Raw genomic sequence first — 18510 nt, 5'->3', positions numbered from 1 at the left:
CTGAAAACACTGTGAAAGTTTCTGCAACAGCTTTGCAACTGCATTTGTAGGGAGAAAAAAAAAAAAACCCATTGAAATGTAAAAGGATTCCTTTGCCTTACATGTGAAAATCAGAAAACCGAAAGACAAATTTCTATAAATTGTAAAAAAAAACTCCTTTTCATAAAAAAGTTAACAAAACTTTCCAATTGTCTAGCAAAAATCAGATTGACTAATTTTTTTTTTTTAAAGATGCATTTCATCTACAGAAGAGATTACCCATGACAATAAGAACTCATGCAAGTATTGCAATGCTTACAACATTATTCTTACCATTGTAAATTGAAGTTTGGGTTTACAGCCACATATATTAAAAATGCTCCAAAAATCAGCAAGTAAGTGCCATAATAGATTGCATTCTCAATCAATGCAGTTTTAATCTTCCCAGTAATGGAGAACCCTCCTGATCTAGCATATGACTGCATGAAAGGTAGCAGAATCCTAAGAGGAAAGCAAGCAAAAGTACGTATAAATTGTTCAGTTTCAACCACAAAAGTGAACCAAGAGTAAATGGTTGCCACCTGACAAGGAGCAAAAAAAAAAAAAAAAGTATGCCAAATTTAGTACAGCAATTATTAGAGAAATATCACTGTAAGCAAATAATGTATGATTAGACAGCACTGTGGAATAGCGATATATATTCTCAAAGAGTATGCTACAACTGTTAAGATACTTCCCTTAAAATTCTACCCACATTAAATCTTTGTCATATTCTTTTGTCTTACTTACCATGTTAAAAACTGTGATGTCCAGTATACAACACGCCAGAAAATTGGCATAATTCCACTAGGAATATAACTCCATGGTTTGAAACATTTTTGCTTGCTGTAACAATGTAAAGAAGCTTACTGTTAGTCATAAGACCAAGAGTATAAAAAACATTTGTATAAATTCCCCTATCTAGAAAGGTCTTTGAAAATAGCATAGAAGTAATACACTACTGTTCAAGTACATAGTCAACCATCAACGACCTCAGAAGAAAATATACTGAATCACCACTGAAAAATATTTCTCATTCTCCTCACCGCAAATGACGTATCTGGACCAGACAGCTTTCTCAGAGAAGAAAAAAAACTAGCTCAAAGACTAAACAGAAAAAAAAGCAACTAAGCAACTAAAGTTACAATTTTTCTTCTTGGGCAGCAAGTACCTTTCTTCATGCAAAGAAAAAGCAATTCTGTGGACAGACCATTCAACTTTAGCTAGTACAGCAGGTTTTTAAAAAATATCTAGCGACTCCATCATCTAGCTCTACTACCTAAAGCACCTAGTGGTAAAAAAACTCATAGAATCATAGAACGCTTTGGACTGGAAGGGACCTTTACAGGTCATCTAGTCCAGCCCCCATGCTAAGTCAGGCTGCTCAGAGCCCCATCCAACCTGACCTTGAACACTTCCATGGATGGGGCATCTACAACCTCTACAAGCAATCTGTTCCACTGTTCCATCACCCTCATTGTAAAAGATTTCTTCCCTATGTCCAACCTAAATCTACCCTCTTTTAGTTTAAAACTATTACCCCTTGTCCTATCATAACAGGCCCTGCTGAAAACTTTGTCCCCATCTTTCTTGTAAGCCCCCTTTTAAGTACTGAAAGGCCACAACAAGGCCCATCTCCATCTGGACATTGAGATATTGACCACTACCCTCTGGAGGCGGCCATTCAACCAATTCCCCATCCACCAAACAGTCCACCCATCAAATCTTTCTCTCTTCCATTTAGAGAGAGGGATGTTCTGGGGGACTGTGTCAAAGGCCTTACACAAGTCCCGATAGACATCCATAGCTCTTCCCTTGTCCACTGATGAAGTCACTCCACCAGAGAAGGTCACCAGGTTGGTCAGGCAGGACCTTCCCTTGGTGATGCCATGCTGGCTGTCTTGAATCACGTCCTGTTCTCCATGTGCCTTAGCAGAGCTTTTAGGAGGATTTGTTCCATGATCTTCCCAGGGTAGTTCCCAGGGTCCTACTTGCTACTCTTTGTAAAAATGGGTGCAATGTTTCCCTTTTTCCAGTCTCCAGGGTCTTCACCTGACTGCCAGGACTTTTCAAATATCGTGGAGTGTGGTTTGGCAACTACATCAGCCAATTCCCTCAGGACTTGGAAATGCACCTCGTCAGGTCCCATAGTCTCATGTACGTTCAGGTTCCTCAGGTGGTAACAAACCTGATCTTCTCTACCAGTGGGAGGGACTTAGCTCCTCCAGTCCCTGCCTTGAGGTCCATCCATTCAAGAGGTGTGGGAAAAGAGGCTGCGAGTGAAGACTGAGGCAAAAAAAGTTGTTGAGTACCTCAGCTCCTCCTCATCCGTCGTTACCAGTTTGCCAATCTTGCTCATCAGGATCGGTATGCTTTCTTTGACCTTCCGCTGACATACCTGTAGTAGCTCTTCTTCTCATTCTTTGCATTCTTTGTCAAGTTCAGCTCCATCTGCACCTTGGCCCTCCTGACCCCACCCCTACACAACCGGGCAGGGTCCCTACACTGTTCCCAGGACACCTGTCCCTACTTCCACTGCCTGTGCATTTCCTTCCTGCCCTTTAGTTTGACCAGCAGGTCTGGAGTAATCTATGTCAGTCTCTTGCCTTCCTTTCCTGGTTTCTTACACACAGGGATTAAGAGCTAGTGCTTTGCGGAATGCATCCTTACAGGTCTGCCAGCTCTGTTCTGCTCCCTTGTCCCCAAGGGCAGTTTCCCAGGGGGTCCTACTGATTAACTCCTTGAACATTCGGAATTTTGCTTCCCTAAAATTCAGGGTCCTGACTAAAGTGTATTAGTTGTTTCTTCTGTCACCCAGCTGGATTTAGTCAGGCTTATATAAACTGTGATTTGTTAAGCCAATACTTCTCTGACGGGTAGTGTTTGCTTCAGAAGACCAGAAAAGCCATGAATGCCTTTTTTGTAAAAACAAGAGCAAAAGACAAAGTGCCCATCCACACTAAGACACTTCATTTGTTTCCCCATACCTGTCTGAGTAATGAAGCAATGATGAGTCAAGGGGCAATCAGTCAATTTAATAGGAGTATTTATTGAGAAATAATTGGTGTTTTCCAGAGTCAAACTAGTTAAGCCTGAACTGTGAGTTTTTATGTACACAGCCTAAATATTTTGGAAACGATCAAACTACCATAGAATGACTGGTAGCATGACTAAAGGTTTCAAACAAAGTTTTAAGATCTGAGTTGCATCAACACAGCATCTGCTCAGTGACTACTTAAGCTGATATTTCTATTTGATATACTGGTTATATACTATAGTCTAACATCCATCAGCATGTTCTGAAACTGTAGTTAAACTGAAAGCCTACTGCATAGTTTTAAAACTGTGTATTTACCTAGCTATGTTTAGCATACACTGGGTGGTCTTAAATAAAGCGTACAATGTCGTGTCATTAAATCTGGCATTTTACTGCTCTTCCACAGATATAGAACATCCAGATAGCCTCTGCTTTGGGGCAACTGAACTGGCAATATTTTGGATGGACACATCAACTGACATCTTAAAATGCTTTAATCGTCTTAAAGATAACAACACTGCACACATCTACACAATGCAGAAATAGCCAATGGAGGCTACAGAATGAGCAGTCACAGAAAGAGCCCACACTCGCCTACATTCACAATTTTTTAGGGATTACTTCCTGCCAGAAGACAGTGAGCAAGGTATCACTACTTTGGTACAATCAGCGACTTTCAGATAACTCCGATTACTATATATATGCAATTATAATAAGCAATTAGATATGCTGCTTAGATACAAGACAAGGCTACTAACTTAATTCATAAGGTATAAAATTAGATTTTCGGGTCTAAAGTCTTTAAGATTATGAAGGAAAGACAGGCATTCACCAAGGCATCTCCTCACAGATAACCAAGATTGCTTGAAAACCTTAGCTCTATCGCTTTAACAACAAAATAGAACAAATCTAGCATGAAATTTAAAAAAAAATATATATATATAGGTGATCAATATATATAGGTGATAATGTACAACTACTACCAACAGATCAAGATGCATTTATCTCCACCTCTTACCTCACTTTCTTGTATGCTTACAATCTTCAAATATCGTATCACACAAATAACACTTGTTTATTAGTCTTACAAACATGGTACACTCCTACCATTTAAGAAAAGAAAATTATAAAATAATTCTTTAAAAACAGTCAAATGAAAGATACAGCTCATACCTTGGAGCAAGAGTAACGTAAGAGCCATTACTTTCTGCAGGGCTGGAGTTAACAGCAAGTTTGCACCGATTATAAATAGTCTAAAAGACAATTAATTTTGTAACAGTGACCAAAAGAGGTATAACATTCATTTTTAAATAGTAAGTCCCATTTTTAATGACATTTCCTGTACTCCACATTTACATTTGGGAGCAATTACACTAATAAACCCTCAAAACAACCTGCAATCTGCAGGACAAGTAAAAAACTGAAAGCATTTTTACGTTGCCTAAACAGATTTTTAAAAATATTATAAACAAGCAATGAAATTTTAAAACGTTTGAAACAGATTTGTTGCCTGATGAGATCAACAAAAAATAAAATTAACACAGACTCTGTCATGCAAAAATGTAAGAAGTGCTTAGTTTAATAAGATACTATATAGAAAATTTATTTGCTGTTTAAGTTACTGTTTTCTGAAATTATGATTTGAAAAAATACCACATACATTTTATGCAACTAAGCAGAAAATCTCGCAAGTTTCTTACCGTACTGACATCCAGAGGCAGTATAAATACAATAAGAAAGCAGAGATACCAAGCCAATAACGTTGCTATGATCACCAGCCTATGCTGTTTCTTGAAGTCTCCATACCGATGAAGTAGAAATAAGGCCAGAAAAAAGACAAATACTATCTCAAGGCCCAGCGCTGCACCACTCATTATTGAATGTTCGCTCCAGCCACACAGAGCAGCTCACTTAGGAAAGAAGATCAGAACTGCTAGAAAAAAAGATATTTAGTTACATTAAAATCTCTGGAAGACATTTACACGGAAAAGAGCTGTTTAACAGGCATTTTTAAACATATTCATAGACTTGTCCCATTTCATACAACAAGAACTCTGATCAGATGAAGGACAAGATTTTCTGCAAGGTGTTCTAAAGCCCTCTGCAGAAAACAAAATGTAGTCACATTGCAATTTTGTCATTTCTAGCAAAGTACTAGGACAACCCCTCTTCATCGTCTTGATATACCATAGATCCAGAAGTCAAATCTCTGTCCTTGAACAAGACTACAAACCTAACTCACAAGTTCAGTACAAAATTCAAAAGAAAGATCTATTCTGCTCTTTTTTTTCTTTCAGAAGAAATCAACTGATTTGGAGAAAGGGTTGAATGTTTAAATTAAATGTTTCTGGAAAGCTAATGAGCAACATTTTTAACGGACCGTTCCTCAACTATGCATTTAAATTCTGTACTCAGAGTTAACAGAGCATAAAAATACAGCAAAGTATATGTTAGTCTACTTGTGATGTACATCTGTTACGTTTGAAATTTCATGTAATAAGAGGCAACCTGCTTGCTAATTCACATTCCTACTCCTCTTCTGTTCTTCTTCAGAGAAACAAAGGTCTCAATTCATTTGTTATTAGTCTTGCCAAGACATATTTTTGCTTTGATCATCTTTCTGAGTTTAGTTAACTCTGTGTTACAGTCAGGACTGCTAGAAGCGACTAGAAAGTTCATACATCTTCATACAGGTGTGCTATTATGCAAAGGGCCAGCGAGTCGCACAAATCCATAAGAGAAAATTTCACTGACTTGTTACATATTCAGTTAAACTGCTTCTGACTTTATTAATAAGCATGAGTTTACCACAGGCACTTCACAAATTAAAAAAAAAAGTTTATTATTCTGGTCAGATTGACTTGCTTCTCCATCAAGATTACTATTTTAGCTGGTAACTGAAATAGTTTTTGCTACGGCTTCCCCACTGTTGTATTTTCAGTGCCTTCACTATTCACTGGAACTACAGAGATTTAAAAGAAATGCTACTACTACAATTTCCCTCAATTTACTTTTAAATCCTTTCAGAATTTGTTGAAGTGAGCCACCTCTTTCACCAATGTCTCAGTATACTGCTTCAGCAGATCTGTTACGGATGAGGGCACCAAAGAGTGAAAACCGTCTTTTTTCCACTAGAAAACTCCAAAGTTTGTGATGCCATTACTTCCTTGAGGTCACACAGGACAATTATTCTGCAGTTTTTCCCTGAACCTTTGTCTCCACCCATTCTGCTACTTTCACATTTAATTTCCAAATAGTAGAGCAGTCTGTTTACTCTTTATCGGCTGTTATACACAGAGCATCCCATATTCTGAAAATACCTCGAGTTACTTTCCTGTTTCTCAAAGATGCACATGCTTACTTTCTCTCTTCTGTTTCATCTAACGTGTTTATCAAACCATTAGCATTTCTGTCAGGTCAAAGCATCCCCTTACTATCTGTCTATACCATATTTTGGCTAGATCATCTGTAAATCATGAATCCAGGATATCTAATCTGTTTCTCAGTCATGTGTTCTATGCAAGTCCTTGTCTATTCTATTGTACTATTCTTGTTTCCTCAGAAAATAGCCTTTTGTACTGATAGTATGATAGCAAATTTCACAAAAAAAACGAATGGAAATTGTACTTATACTATAAAAGCCAATTCCACCAAAAAATGAATGGAAAAGAAACACTATGTATCAACTTCATTATGGCAGTGCTATCTGACACATGCAGCTTTGGATGTCCATTACAGCCACACCTTACGCTACGTAAACAGAAAAAAATTATACAGCATACCCTCCATCAGTCACACCTACACAATTTCTTACTACAGTCACACCTAAAAAGCTGCCATCAAAACAGAAGGTGAAAAGTTTTTGTGCAAGACACTGCACTCAGTTCCTACCAGGGAACTTCCAAAAAAGATTATAAAAATGTAGCCAACATGCTAAAATAGAGAGGGAATTCAGTCCTAACACAACTTCACTCGCTTTCAAAGAGAAAAGCAACTTTGCAGTTATCAAACTATATTTTCTGTTCTTCACCTGCTTCATATTTCAATCTCAAAATACAAAATGAAACCCCTAATTTTTACTAGACTGCAACTGGTGACAAGAGTTGTTTTGAAATAATGTATACACATTTTCAAAATTACAGTTCAAAATTCTTTCATAGAAAACACTTAGAACTAGCTCTCCACACAAACACCTTTAACGCAAAAAAAAAATCCACTAGGTGATTGTTTCGGTTTCGGCTGCCGCCGGCAACAAAAGCCCCACGCGGCCGCCCCTCCCCCCGCCGGCGTGCGGAGGAGAATGAAAAGAAAGAGGCAGAAACTGGTGGGTCGGGATAAGGGCAGTTTAACAGAACAGCAAACAGAGGGAAAACAGGAACAACAACGATACAAATAGGGAGAAAACACAACCACGAACCGTACAGACAGCCGCTCTCCCGAAACAGGACCGACGCTGCACCCTAAGCTGCGAGTGCCTTCCCGCCGCGCCGCTCCCCCCACCGGAACCCAGCGTGATGTCACATGGTATGGAATACCGGGCTCTGTTTGGCCAGGTGGGGTCAGCCCCCACCCCCTGGCTGTGCCCCTTCCTGGATTCCGGTGAAAATTAACCCTGTTCTGGCCAAACCCAGCACATTATCCACCCCTTATTCCATACCATCTACGTCATGCCCAGGTCCCCCCTTGTCCAGTTGATCACCACCACTTCTCCTGTCTCCAGATATCATTCCCTTAGTCTATGGATCATCACTCTAAAGTGTCCGTTGAGTTCATTTAATCCATGACTTCGGGCTCCATCTGTCGTTACGGTCTTCTGTGGCAGGGGAGGTGATGTGTGGTGATGGGCGGTCACTTGCTGCATCCAGAGCTCACGGCTGATGTATCTGGTGCGGCCCGTGCCCACAGTCTGCAGGAGATGTTGATCTTGATGAAGTTGCTGGATGCCAGTTGTTGAAAACCAGGTCCAGTTCCATCATTGCTGTGCTCTGCTAGGTTTTCATCGAGAAAGTCCATCCTTCTTTAATCTGGAGAATTCTTACTATGCTACTACTGGTACAAAATATAACAATTATAACAGTGATAACAGACAGTGACAGGGTTATTTAACAACTAACTTTATACAATTTATTTATGGACTATTCTCGCCCCAAAATCAAATCCCCATGAGGTACACATCGGACTTCCCCATCCTTCCGCATTACCCACCAGGTACACCCAGGTCCTTGAGCAAAAGCAACCCCGCGGACGGGCTTGCCTTTGCCCGAGGCAGGACTAACCCAAACCGTCTTCCCTAACATGTTCCGCATGTGCACTACAGGGACTTTATCCCCTTCTACTGGGCGCTGAGGTTTTGACTGGGCAGGACCAGCCCGGTTGGTGGACCCTCTGGTGTTGACCAACCAGGTGGCCTTTGCTAAATGGGTATCCCAATTTTTGAAAGTCCCACCCCCCATTGCCCTCAAAGTGGTTTTTAGCAGCCCATTGTAACGTTCAATCTTTCCAGAGGCTGGTGCATGGTAGGGGATGTGATACACCCACTCAATACCGTGTTCTTTGGCCCAGGTGTCTATGAGGCTGTTGCGAAAGTGAGTCCCGTTGTCCGACTCGATTCTTTCGGGAGTGCCATGTCGCCACAGGACTTGTTTTTCCAGGCCCAGGATGGTATTCCGGGCGGTGGCATGGGGCACAGGGTAGGTTTCCAGCCATCCGGTGGTGGCCTCCACCATTGCGAGCACATAGCGCTTGCCTTGGCGGGTTTGTGGCAGTGTGATGTAGTCAATCTGCCAAGCCTCCCCATATTTATATTTTAGCCATCGTCCTCCAGACCACTGAGGCTTTACCCGCTTGGCTTGCTTGATTGCAGCGCATGTCTCACATTCATGGATAACCTGTGCGATAGTGTCCATGGTCAAGTCCACCCCTCGGTCACGAGCCCATCTGTATGTCGCGTCTCTTCCTTGGTGGCCCGAGGTGTCATGGGCCCACCGAGCTATAAACAGTTCACCCTTATGTTGCCAGTCCAAATCCACCTGAGCCACTTCAATCTTAGCAGCCTGATCTACCTGGTGGTTGTTTTGATGTTCTTCAGTGGCCCGACTCCTAGGGACGTGGGCGTCCACGTGACGGACTTTTACAACCAACTGCTCCAGACGGGCAGCAATATCTTGCCACAATGGGGCAGCCCAGATAGGTTTGCCTCTGCGCTGCCAGTTGTTCTTCTTCCATTGCTGCAGCCACCCCCACAAGGCATTGGCCACCATCCAAGAGTTGGTGTAAAGATAGAGCACTGGCCACTTCTCTCGACTGGCAATGTCTAAAGCCAGCTGGATGGCTTTCACCTCTGCAAACTGGCTGGACTCACCTTCTCCCTCGGCAGTTTCTGCGACTTGTCGTGTAGGGCTCCATACAGCAGCCTTCCACCTCCGCTGCTTCCCCACAATGCGACAGGACCCATCTGTGAACAGGGCATACTGTTTCTTATCTTCTGGCAGCTGGTTATACAGTGGGGCCTCTTCAACACGTGTCACCTCCTCCTATGGTGATGCTCCAAAATCTTTGCCTTCTGGCCAGTCCATGATTACCTCCAGAATTCCTGGGCGACTGGGGTTTCCCATTCGGGCGCGCTGGGTGATCAGAGCGACCCACTTACTCCACGTAGCATCGGTGGCATGATGCGCAGAGGGGACCCTCTCTTTGAACATCCAGCCCAGGACCGGCAATCGTGGTGCTAGGAGGAGCTGTGCTTCAGTGCCCACCACTTCTGAAGCAGCTCGAACGCCTTCATATGCTGCCAGAATCTCTTTTTCAGTGGGAGTATAGCGGGCCTCGGATCCTTTGTATCCCCGGCTCCAGAACCCCAGGGGTCGACCTCGAGTCTCCCCTGGTGCTTTCTGCCAGACACTCCAGGTTGGGCCATTCTCCCCGGCTGCGGTGCAGAGCACGTTTTTAACATCTTGCCCTGACCGGACTGGACCAAGGGCTACAGCATGAACTATCTCTCTTTTAATCTGTTCAAATGCCTGTCGTTGCTCAGGGCCCCATTCAAAATCATTCTTCTTCCGGGTCACGTGGTACAGAGGACTCACAGTCTGGCTGTAATTTGGGATGTGCATCCTCCAAAAACCCACAACACCCAGAAAGGCCTATGCTTCCTTTTTGCTGGTTGGTGGAGACATAGCTGCTCTTTTGTTGATGACATCCATTGGGATTTGATGGCGCCCATCCTGCCATTTTATTCCCAAAAACTGGATCTCTTGCACAGGTCCCTTGACTTTACTTCGTTTAATGGCGAAACCGGCTTTCAGAAGGATCTGAACTATTTTCTCCCCTTTCTCAAAAACTTCCTCCGCTGTGTCACCCCATATAATGATGTCGTCGATGTACTGCAGATGTTCTGGAGCTTCACCTTTTTCCAGTGCAGTCTGGATTAGTCCATGGCAAATGGTGGGACTGTGTTTCCACCCCTGCGGCAGTCGATTCCAGGTGTACTGGATGCCCCTCCAGGTGAAAGCAAACTGTGGCCTGCACTCTGCTGCCAAAGGGATGGAGAAGAATGCATTAGCGATGTCAATTGTCGCGTACCACTTGGCTGCCCTTGACTCCAGCTGGTATTGAAGTTCTAGCATGTCTGGCACGGCAGCACTCAGCGGTGGTGTGACTTCATTCAGGCCACGGTAGTCTATTGTCAGTCTCCACTCTTCAGTAGATTTTCTCACTGGCCATAGGGGACTATTAAAGGGTGAGTGAGTTTTGCTGATCACTCCTTGACTCTCCAGCTGGCGGATCAGCTGATGAATGGGGAGAAGGGAGTCTCGGTTGGTACGATACTGTCGCTGGTGCACCGTTGTGGTCGCGATTGGCACCTGTTGTTCTTCAACCCTCAGCAACCCCACAACGGAAGGATCCTCCGAGACACCAGGCAAAATGGACAGCTGTTTAATTTCTTCCGTCTCCACAGCAGCTATGCCAAAAGCCCACCAATACCCCTTTGGGTCCTTGAAATAGCCTCTCCTAAGATAGTCTATCCCAAGGATGCACGGAGCCTCGGGGCCAGTTACAATGGGGTGCTTCTGCCACTCCTGCCCAGTGAGGCTCACTTCAGCCTCCAGTACACTCAGCTCTTGGGACCCCCCTGTCACTCCCGAAATGCAAATGGACTCTGACCCTTTGAACTCTGATGGCATTAAAGTACACTGTGCACCAGTGTCCACTAGAGCTTTATACTCTTGTGGATCTGACGTGCCAGGCCACCGAATCCACACCGTCCAATAGACACAGTTGTCCCTTTCCTCCACCTGGCTGGAGGCAGGGCCCCTCTAATCCTGGTCAGAGAATTTGCTGCTCACCTGCTGTAAGAATGACTTGGAGGTCCCCTCCAGAGGATCGGAATCAAGGTCAAACTGTCTACCTGGCCTGGAGAGCTGGCTTCTGGAAACTGGAGCGGCATTTTTCCTAACAGAATCCCCTTTGGTGATTGTTTTACCTCGCAACTCACGTACTCGTGCCTCTAGACTTGAGGTGGCTTTTCCATCCCACTTCCTCATGTCCTCTCCGTGGTCACGCAGGTAGAACCACAGGGTGCCCCGGGGTGTATAGCCTCTGTATTCCCTCTCCTGAGCAGAGAAACGCCTGCCCCTAATAGCTGAGACACTGGCCCGTACAGGTGGGGAGTAGGACATATTCCTGTCTAGTCGCTTGACCAGTTTCTCCACGGCTGAGACAAGGGAGGAAGAGAGACTTTCCTCATATTGGCGGAGTCTGACAGCCACCTCGTCTACTGTTGGTGCGTCTTTACCTTTCCAGTTTACAACTGCCTGTGAGTTGGCATGCGAGGAGGGTGCGCTCCGCACAAACTTCCTCCACATGGATTGTGAGCACTGGAGTTCATCTGGGTCTGTGGGTACCTGCTCATCGTCTGTGTCACAGTAAACCAGCTCCCGCACAGCTAATTCCCTCAAGTACTGAATACCCCTTTCCATATTGGTCCACTTGCCAGGATAACATACAAAATCGTCACTGAAGGGGTACCTCTCCCTCACGCCTGACAGAAGTCTCCTCCAGAGGCTGAGGATTTGTTCCTTTTTCCCAATGGCCTTGTCAATGCCCCCGTCCCTGGCCAGGGATCCCAGCTGCTTAGCTTCCTTGCCCTCTAATTCCAAGCTGCTGGCCCCGTTATCCCAGCACCGCAGCAGCCAGGTGGCAATGTGCTCGCCTGGGTGGCGGCTGAAATCTTTCCGCATGTCTCGCAGCTCCCCCAGGGACAGGGACCGGGTGATGATCTCTGTCTCTATCTCCTGTGATGACCCTGGCTCATCATCATCCCTCCCGGAACGATCTGCTCTCTTTGCATCTTTCTTTAGTTTTACGGGGGCGACTGCTACCGGCACAGGTTGGTCATTGGGCTCAGTCACTGTGCCTGTGGCTGGAGCTGGGGCTGGAGCAGCTGCTGTGCCCGCTGGGGAAACCGAGGCAGACCCTGCAGCTGTGGCAGCGGTGGTGCTGGTCGGGGGGGCTATGACTGCCTGCTGGGCTGGAGGGGCTGCAGGGCCGGCTGGGGGGGCAGCGCCAGTCACAGTGCCTGCCGCTTCGTTTCCCCCCCTTTTCCCCTTTAGGGCACTGAACAGTGTTGAACAGGGCAGCTCGGTAGGCATGGGCCAGACCCCAGCACGTTGCTGTGATTTGTGTCTCTCTGGAGTTCCCAGGGTGGCAGCACACTTTTTGCAGATATTTTACTAGTTTTTCCGGATTCTGTACTTGCTCAGGGGTGAGTTTCAAAAACATCGGGGGTGTCCACTGCCCTAGGTACTTGCCCATGCTGTCCCACACACCCAGCCACTCACAGCTATCCGGCCCCAGGGCAGGTCTCTGCTCGATGTTCTTAACGACTTGCTTAACCCTAAACAAAACCTGCAACCCATTCAGGAGGCATAACAAAAGGAGAGTGCTGCCCTGAGCATCCCACGGGTACTCGAAATTCTCAAAAGCTGTTAGGACCAGCCTGAGGGAGAGAGGGGGGGCGAAAGAGTGGGGGAAGGTATCCCCTTCGGCTTTCCCCACAGACTGGGTTTGATTATTAACAAAATCTAAGACATAGGATCCGAGGTACGGAAATGACCGCAGAGCCGCATGCAAATACAAGCCTAATTTCATGCACAGTGATGTTATCATATCATAAGTCGATATCGTAAGGTAGAGCAAAATTATCATCCTGATCTTTTTCCCAGCGATGATGAACAGCACGGCATTGAATACATACTGCAAATAAGGATTCAAAAACCACAGCCATCTGATCAAAGACAGAAACATTTTTACCGGCGACTATTTAACTAACACAGAAAAATGCCTATAACAAAATTTAACAAAATCTAAGAAAGCAGTTTTAACACCCGCTGCTCAGCCCTGCCGTTATCCCCGCTCCACGTCTGGGCGCCAATTTAATGTTTCGGTTTCGGCTGCCGCCGGCAACAAAAGCCCCACGCGGCCGCCCCTCCCCCCGCCGGCGTGCGGAGGAGAATGAAAAGAAAGAGGCAGAAACTGGTGGGTCGGGATAAGGGCAGTTTAACAGAACAGCAAACAGAGGGAAAACAGGAACAACAACGATACAAATAGGGAGAAAACACAACCACGAACCATACAGACAGCCGCTCTCCCGAAACAGGACCAACGCTGCACCCTAAGCTGCGAGTGCCTTCCCGCCGCGCCGCTCCCCCCACCGGAACCCAGCGTGATGTCACATGGTATGGAATACCGGGCTCTGTTTGGCCAGGTGGGGTCAGCCCCCACCCCCTGGCTGTGCCCCTTCCTGGATTCCGGTGAAAATTAACCCTGTTCTGGCCAAACCCAGTACAGTGATAAAAGCTATGCTTGAGAGAAGCTCTTACTGTGAACTAAATCCTATCTAACAGGACAGAAGTACATGCGACCCATGCTACTAGAAGCATTTGTATCATACCTTAAAATACGTTGCTATAGGCTATAAAGCCGTGCCTTCCTATGGCAAGCAGCATTTGTCTCTGAACCTGGTTGTTAGTTCAAAGAAAGGTAAGTTCCTTACCCATAACTCTGTTTCTTCATTTTATTTAGACAGTCTTCTCACCATCAGCACACGTTTCCCTAGTATCAGCTGGCTGAAATTCCTGAACCTCTGAACAATGTACTCCTGAGATCAATGAACTACTTCAGAAGAGTTCTCTCGTACTGCACAACTTTCAACTGCTTAGAAGATGCTCCCATTAAGCAATTACAAAAAGTAACAATAGGAAGAGTATCTATTGCCATACTCCAGTTTCTGGAGAGTAAGGCAGCTACAGATTAATACAAATAATATCAAAAGCTGAACCACTGGCACTCTGGACGTGCAACTTAAGCAACAGAAGACAAGGACGTGTTCTTGTGTACGCTCAGGACTTTCTTGCTTTGTTTCAGACACAGACAAAATCAGTAAGTTTATAATTTTGTGAATGGAAGAGTTTGGTTACCCCCACATAGGACATACATTGCAAAATTCTGACATGAAAATCTCTGGAGTCCAAACCCAGCTAATAACTCTCTGCAAGCACCATAGAGGGCTCAGTTCACGCTTAATTCCCTTGGAGACTCCCTACTACCACGAGTATTAAATTACCTTGCCAACCTCAAGACTAACCATACTCATGATCATCTACATTACAAACAAACTAACTACTCTGCCTGGTACAGAAGTACTCAAGTTACTACATAACACAGAAGAGAATGAAAAAAAACACACTTCCTCAGAGCTTTTACACAGCACCAAATTTAACAGCAAAGACACTCCAATAGCATATTCTTACAGCAGGGTTAAAAAGAGTAGAGGATATCTGTGTAAAAAAGGCCTCGGTCTCACTAAAGTGGACTCCAACATCCCTTTAATCAGAAATCCCAGATCAGACTGTACTACAGTTTTATTCTTTTCAAACTTCACAGGCAAGCATTTTACCAGCAGATTGCTCATTTTGCAGACTAATGTAATTGGTGCTTCAATCCTTCCCAGTCAAATATCACAATTCCTGCAGATTTCTCCTTGCTGCCCTCGACGCTCTCCCTGCCTCACCCACTTCCAAGACACCAAGAAAATTACTCAACTATGCAAGAAATATCAAAGACAGTAGCGGGCAAAACTGAGTGAGAGCCACAGCATACCGTGTGATAGTGTGCTTCCCCCGCCTGACATGACCTTCTCCTGTAACCCTGATCAAGCAATAACCACCATCGGCAGTCATGATGGACGCGTCTGGTCAAAGTAGATTTGGGGGAGACAGGTAACAACACAACAGCCATGGGCTAATTTATGGCAATGCACCTATATAACCATAGTGCTAGTCAATGTCTGACTCCAGCCGAATTTGGAAGACACTAACATCTGCAGCTGGTATGCAAATATGACTGCGTCAATTGTCTTACCCCATAAACAGTGAGCAGCCCAAGAGCCCTTTGAGCTCTCCCGTACAGCAGCAGGCCGCATGCCACAATCTCCCCTTGAGTAGGGATGCCTCTCAAGGTTACTCCTTGAGGCTGAGGGAATCCTTATCGTGTCAGATGCTTGGTACGTGAACTGGGAACAAGCACGCTGAAACTCTGAAATCTTAGCCAAGTAACCTAAAGGATTATTTGTGCATATTTAATCCTTTAGACATAAACCGTCGACCAAGTCTGAGACTAAGTCTGGCTCCAGCCACACCTGGACTCCTCTCTAAGAAGGAGTTTAAAATGCAAGGGGGTCCTCTCTGAATCTCACGACTCAATGGATGAGTCTCCCTAACAGTTTTGTCTGATCCTGCCATCTACGCAGTAAATAATCGAGTGTACCTTGCCATCGAACCTTGTTAAACCACTGTCATATTTATCTTTGAACTTTCTCTTACATCAATAAACTCTTACGAGTGAAGTGTGTCTCTCTCTCATCTGTGACATACTGAAAGAAACATCTGTGCGACAGCATCTCCCACCTCAAGCTTAATTCACAACTCAGCAGCAAGGATAAACTGAAAGCTGCCACACCCAGCTAAGTATCAATGGCCAGTCCAATGATGACCTTTTGCCTTTCCGTCAGGGAATAATCTCCTAGTTCCCATCGAGTTAATTCCAGCACACTTCACTTGGCAAAAGAAAAACAGCATGTCACATCACCTGTGACAGGTTTCTGAAGCCTACCCTACTCTGCAAAACTATGCTTAAAGAACCCCAAAGTAACACTTCACTTTGAGGACATGATTAAACCTCTTGGGCTGATAGAACTGCCCCACGCTAAGAGCCCTCATCACTTCATCTTTAAACAACTAAAGGGGCTAACTTCACATTTTAGAAATCTTCAAAACGTTTCTTTTTAACAAGAGGTCAAGCAACAACAGAAATCATCCATTCAGCAATTTTCATATCCAAGTCTGCTTGGTGTGTTGTTGGGGTTTCTTTTTTTGTTTGGTTTGGGGGCTTTTTTGGTTGTTTTTTTTTTTTTTTTCCACTTCGTTATTACACATTGACTCTAGCAGTTTGGGGAAATAGTATTTATAAGCACATAATGGACAGATAAAGAGCTTCTTAATCTCAGCACAGTGAGAAAACTATCTGAAGAAAGGAAATAGCCATGAACTGCCTCAGAAAACTGACTAGGGAAGTGATCCAATTGCATTATTTGGGAGAAATAACCACTAAGATGAAACAAGAAAACATAATTTGCATGCTTTGTTTTTCTAAGAAACACTACTTAGTCTGTGTACTGATTGATATTTTATTAGTACTTGTAATTTCAACTCTCTTGCAACGAAGAAAAGATTTTAAATTGGTTAAACATTTAATTGTTTGTATAGCAATATTCAGGGAAACAAGTTTTGTATCTGCTAATGACAAGAAACAAATAACAAAATGCTGTGCCAACTCCATTCAAAATAGCAGTATTCTCTAATTTGGTGGGAGACTAGTTTCTCCACACAAGCACTAAATAAAAGACAAGTGCTTTACCAGGGAACACAGAGATTTTTGTGTTCAAAAGCAAGCAGGGACCATAAGCACAAAACCACAGAAAGTTTATTTGCTTTACATGGTGCTGTCTTGTCCTCTAATACAGGACATTAAGTACAGGCTGATGCTTTCATAGGGTTTAGGGGAATACTGTGGAAGTAACACATTAAAAAAAACAACTTGCTTGGAGGAACTAAAATAGAATCAGATATGAAAGCTGTACAGTTGCAATAAGAATCTAAAAAAGAATAGAAATCGCTGCCTGGGCTGCCAGACTAACATGCTCACACAAAACAGGTGGCAGTAAGGCAGTCAATCACACAACTACAATCCCAACATTGCATTGAGACAAACCTAGACTACTGAGTAACTCAGAGCTTTTTGAAGAATAATTTGATTTTACTCCTTTCAGGAAATTTTTCTTTCAGTTTCCCATACAACAGAGAAAAGTGAAAAGACAGAGAAAAAAAAATGGGGGGGGGGGTGCTGAACAGGTTAAATACATAAATTCTTTTTTAGGATTACATGAACGCCACTTCGAGTCACGTCATCGTCTGTATCTGACTTACTGGTTGCGTACAGTTTGCCATGCGTTCCATTACCATCCCCAATTTTATAGGCGCGTCTCTCCATCGTTAGGCAGTAAACAAAGCACAGCATTTACCAGCAAGAGTCTGACTAAGAGCCGAGCTGTAGGTGTGCTGAGAATTAGTTTTCAATCCCCACCAATTTCAAAACAAGTAGTCTGGAGAAAAAGCGCGAAGCGCTGATGAAACAAAGCCCAGCATGAGCCCGAAAGGCGGTGTGAAAAGACTTCGAGGCTCAAACCAGCGCGGCAGGGGACAGGGCCGGAACACGCCGGCAGCCCCTCAGTCTCAGGCCCTCACAGCGAAGGCGTTTCCAAGCCGCAGGAAAACCTCTCACGGTAAAACGCCAGCGTCAGCGCGGTCCCGGCCTCCCGAAGCAGACGCGGCCACCGCCTACGAGCGGAGCCAGAGCCCACGGGCGCGCAGCGAACGCCAGCGCCTCACTCCTTACGCGCCCGGGGTCCCCGCGGCCTGGAGCGGAGTGGGGGGGAGGACGCGGACACACACACACACCCCGCACCAGCCGGGCCCGCCCGGCCCCGCGCCCGCGCAGGCCCCCGCTCCCGCTCCGCCATCACTCGGCGACGCGGCACCCCCGCGGCCACGGCGCCCCGACCCGCCCCGACCCCCTGACCCCGGGCCGCGCCGCTCCCTCACCGCAGGCAGAGCCCCCCGCTCAGCAGCCGGCCCCTCGCGGGGCACCGCCGCCCTCCGCCCCGGCTGCCGCCAGCCTCTGCGCAGAAGGCCTCAGATCGCCACGCGGAAAAGCGGCGACGGACGCGCCCGGCTCCTTCCGCGTCAGGGCGACCGGACCCGCCGCCGCCGACAGCCGCGGACCACTGCCCCCAGCGCCCCCGACAAGGCCGCCTGCCCCGCCCCGGAGGCGGGCGCGAG

The 18510-nt window shown here is 45.4% G+C and overlaps 1 protein-coding gene across 2 annotated transcripts in view; it reads right to left on the bottom strand.

Annotated features, from left to right (window-relative positions):
- Positions 1-18492, bottom strand: part of LMBRD2 (LMBR1 domain containing 2) — a 45056-nt gene extending 26564 nt beyond the window's left edge. Inside the window, exons 1-5 of one of the 2 annotated variants that reach the window (XM_075410803.1) lie at positions 18274-18492; positions 4756-4988; positions 4229-4308; positions 769-864; positions 313-480 (exon numbers count right to left, since the gene is read on the bottom strand). In XM_075410803.1, coding sequence (XP_075266918.1) covers positions 313-480; positions 769-864; positions 4229-4308; positions 4756-4929 — 518 coding nt within the window. In that variant the 5' untranslated portion in view covers positions 4930-4988; positions 18274-18492. The remainder of the gene's footprint in view (positions 1-312; positions 481-768; positions 865-4228; positions 4309-4755; positions 4989-18273) is intronic. The other variant, XM_075410804.1, reaches the window with a different exon arrangement.
- Positions 18493-18510: the final 18 nt, after the last annotated feature.

Source organism: Opisthocomus hoazin, chromosome Z (assembly GCF_030867145.1).
Source record: "Opisthocomus hoazin isolate bOpiHoa1 chromosome Z, bOpiHoa1.hap1, whole genome shotgun sequence".
Lineage (NCBI taxonomy): Eukaryota > Metazoa > Chordata > Aves > Opisthocomiformes > Opisthocomidae > Opisthocomus > Opisthocomus hoazin.
This window is presented reverse-complemented; position numbering and strand designations above follow the sequence as displayed.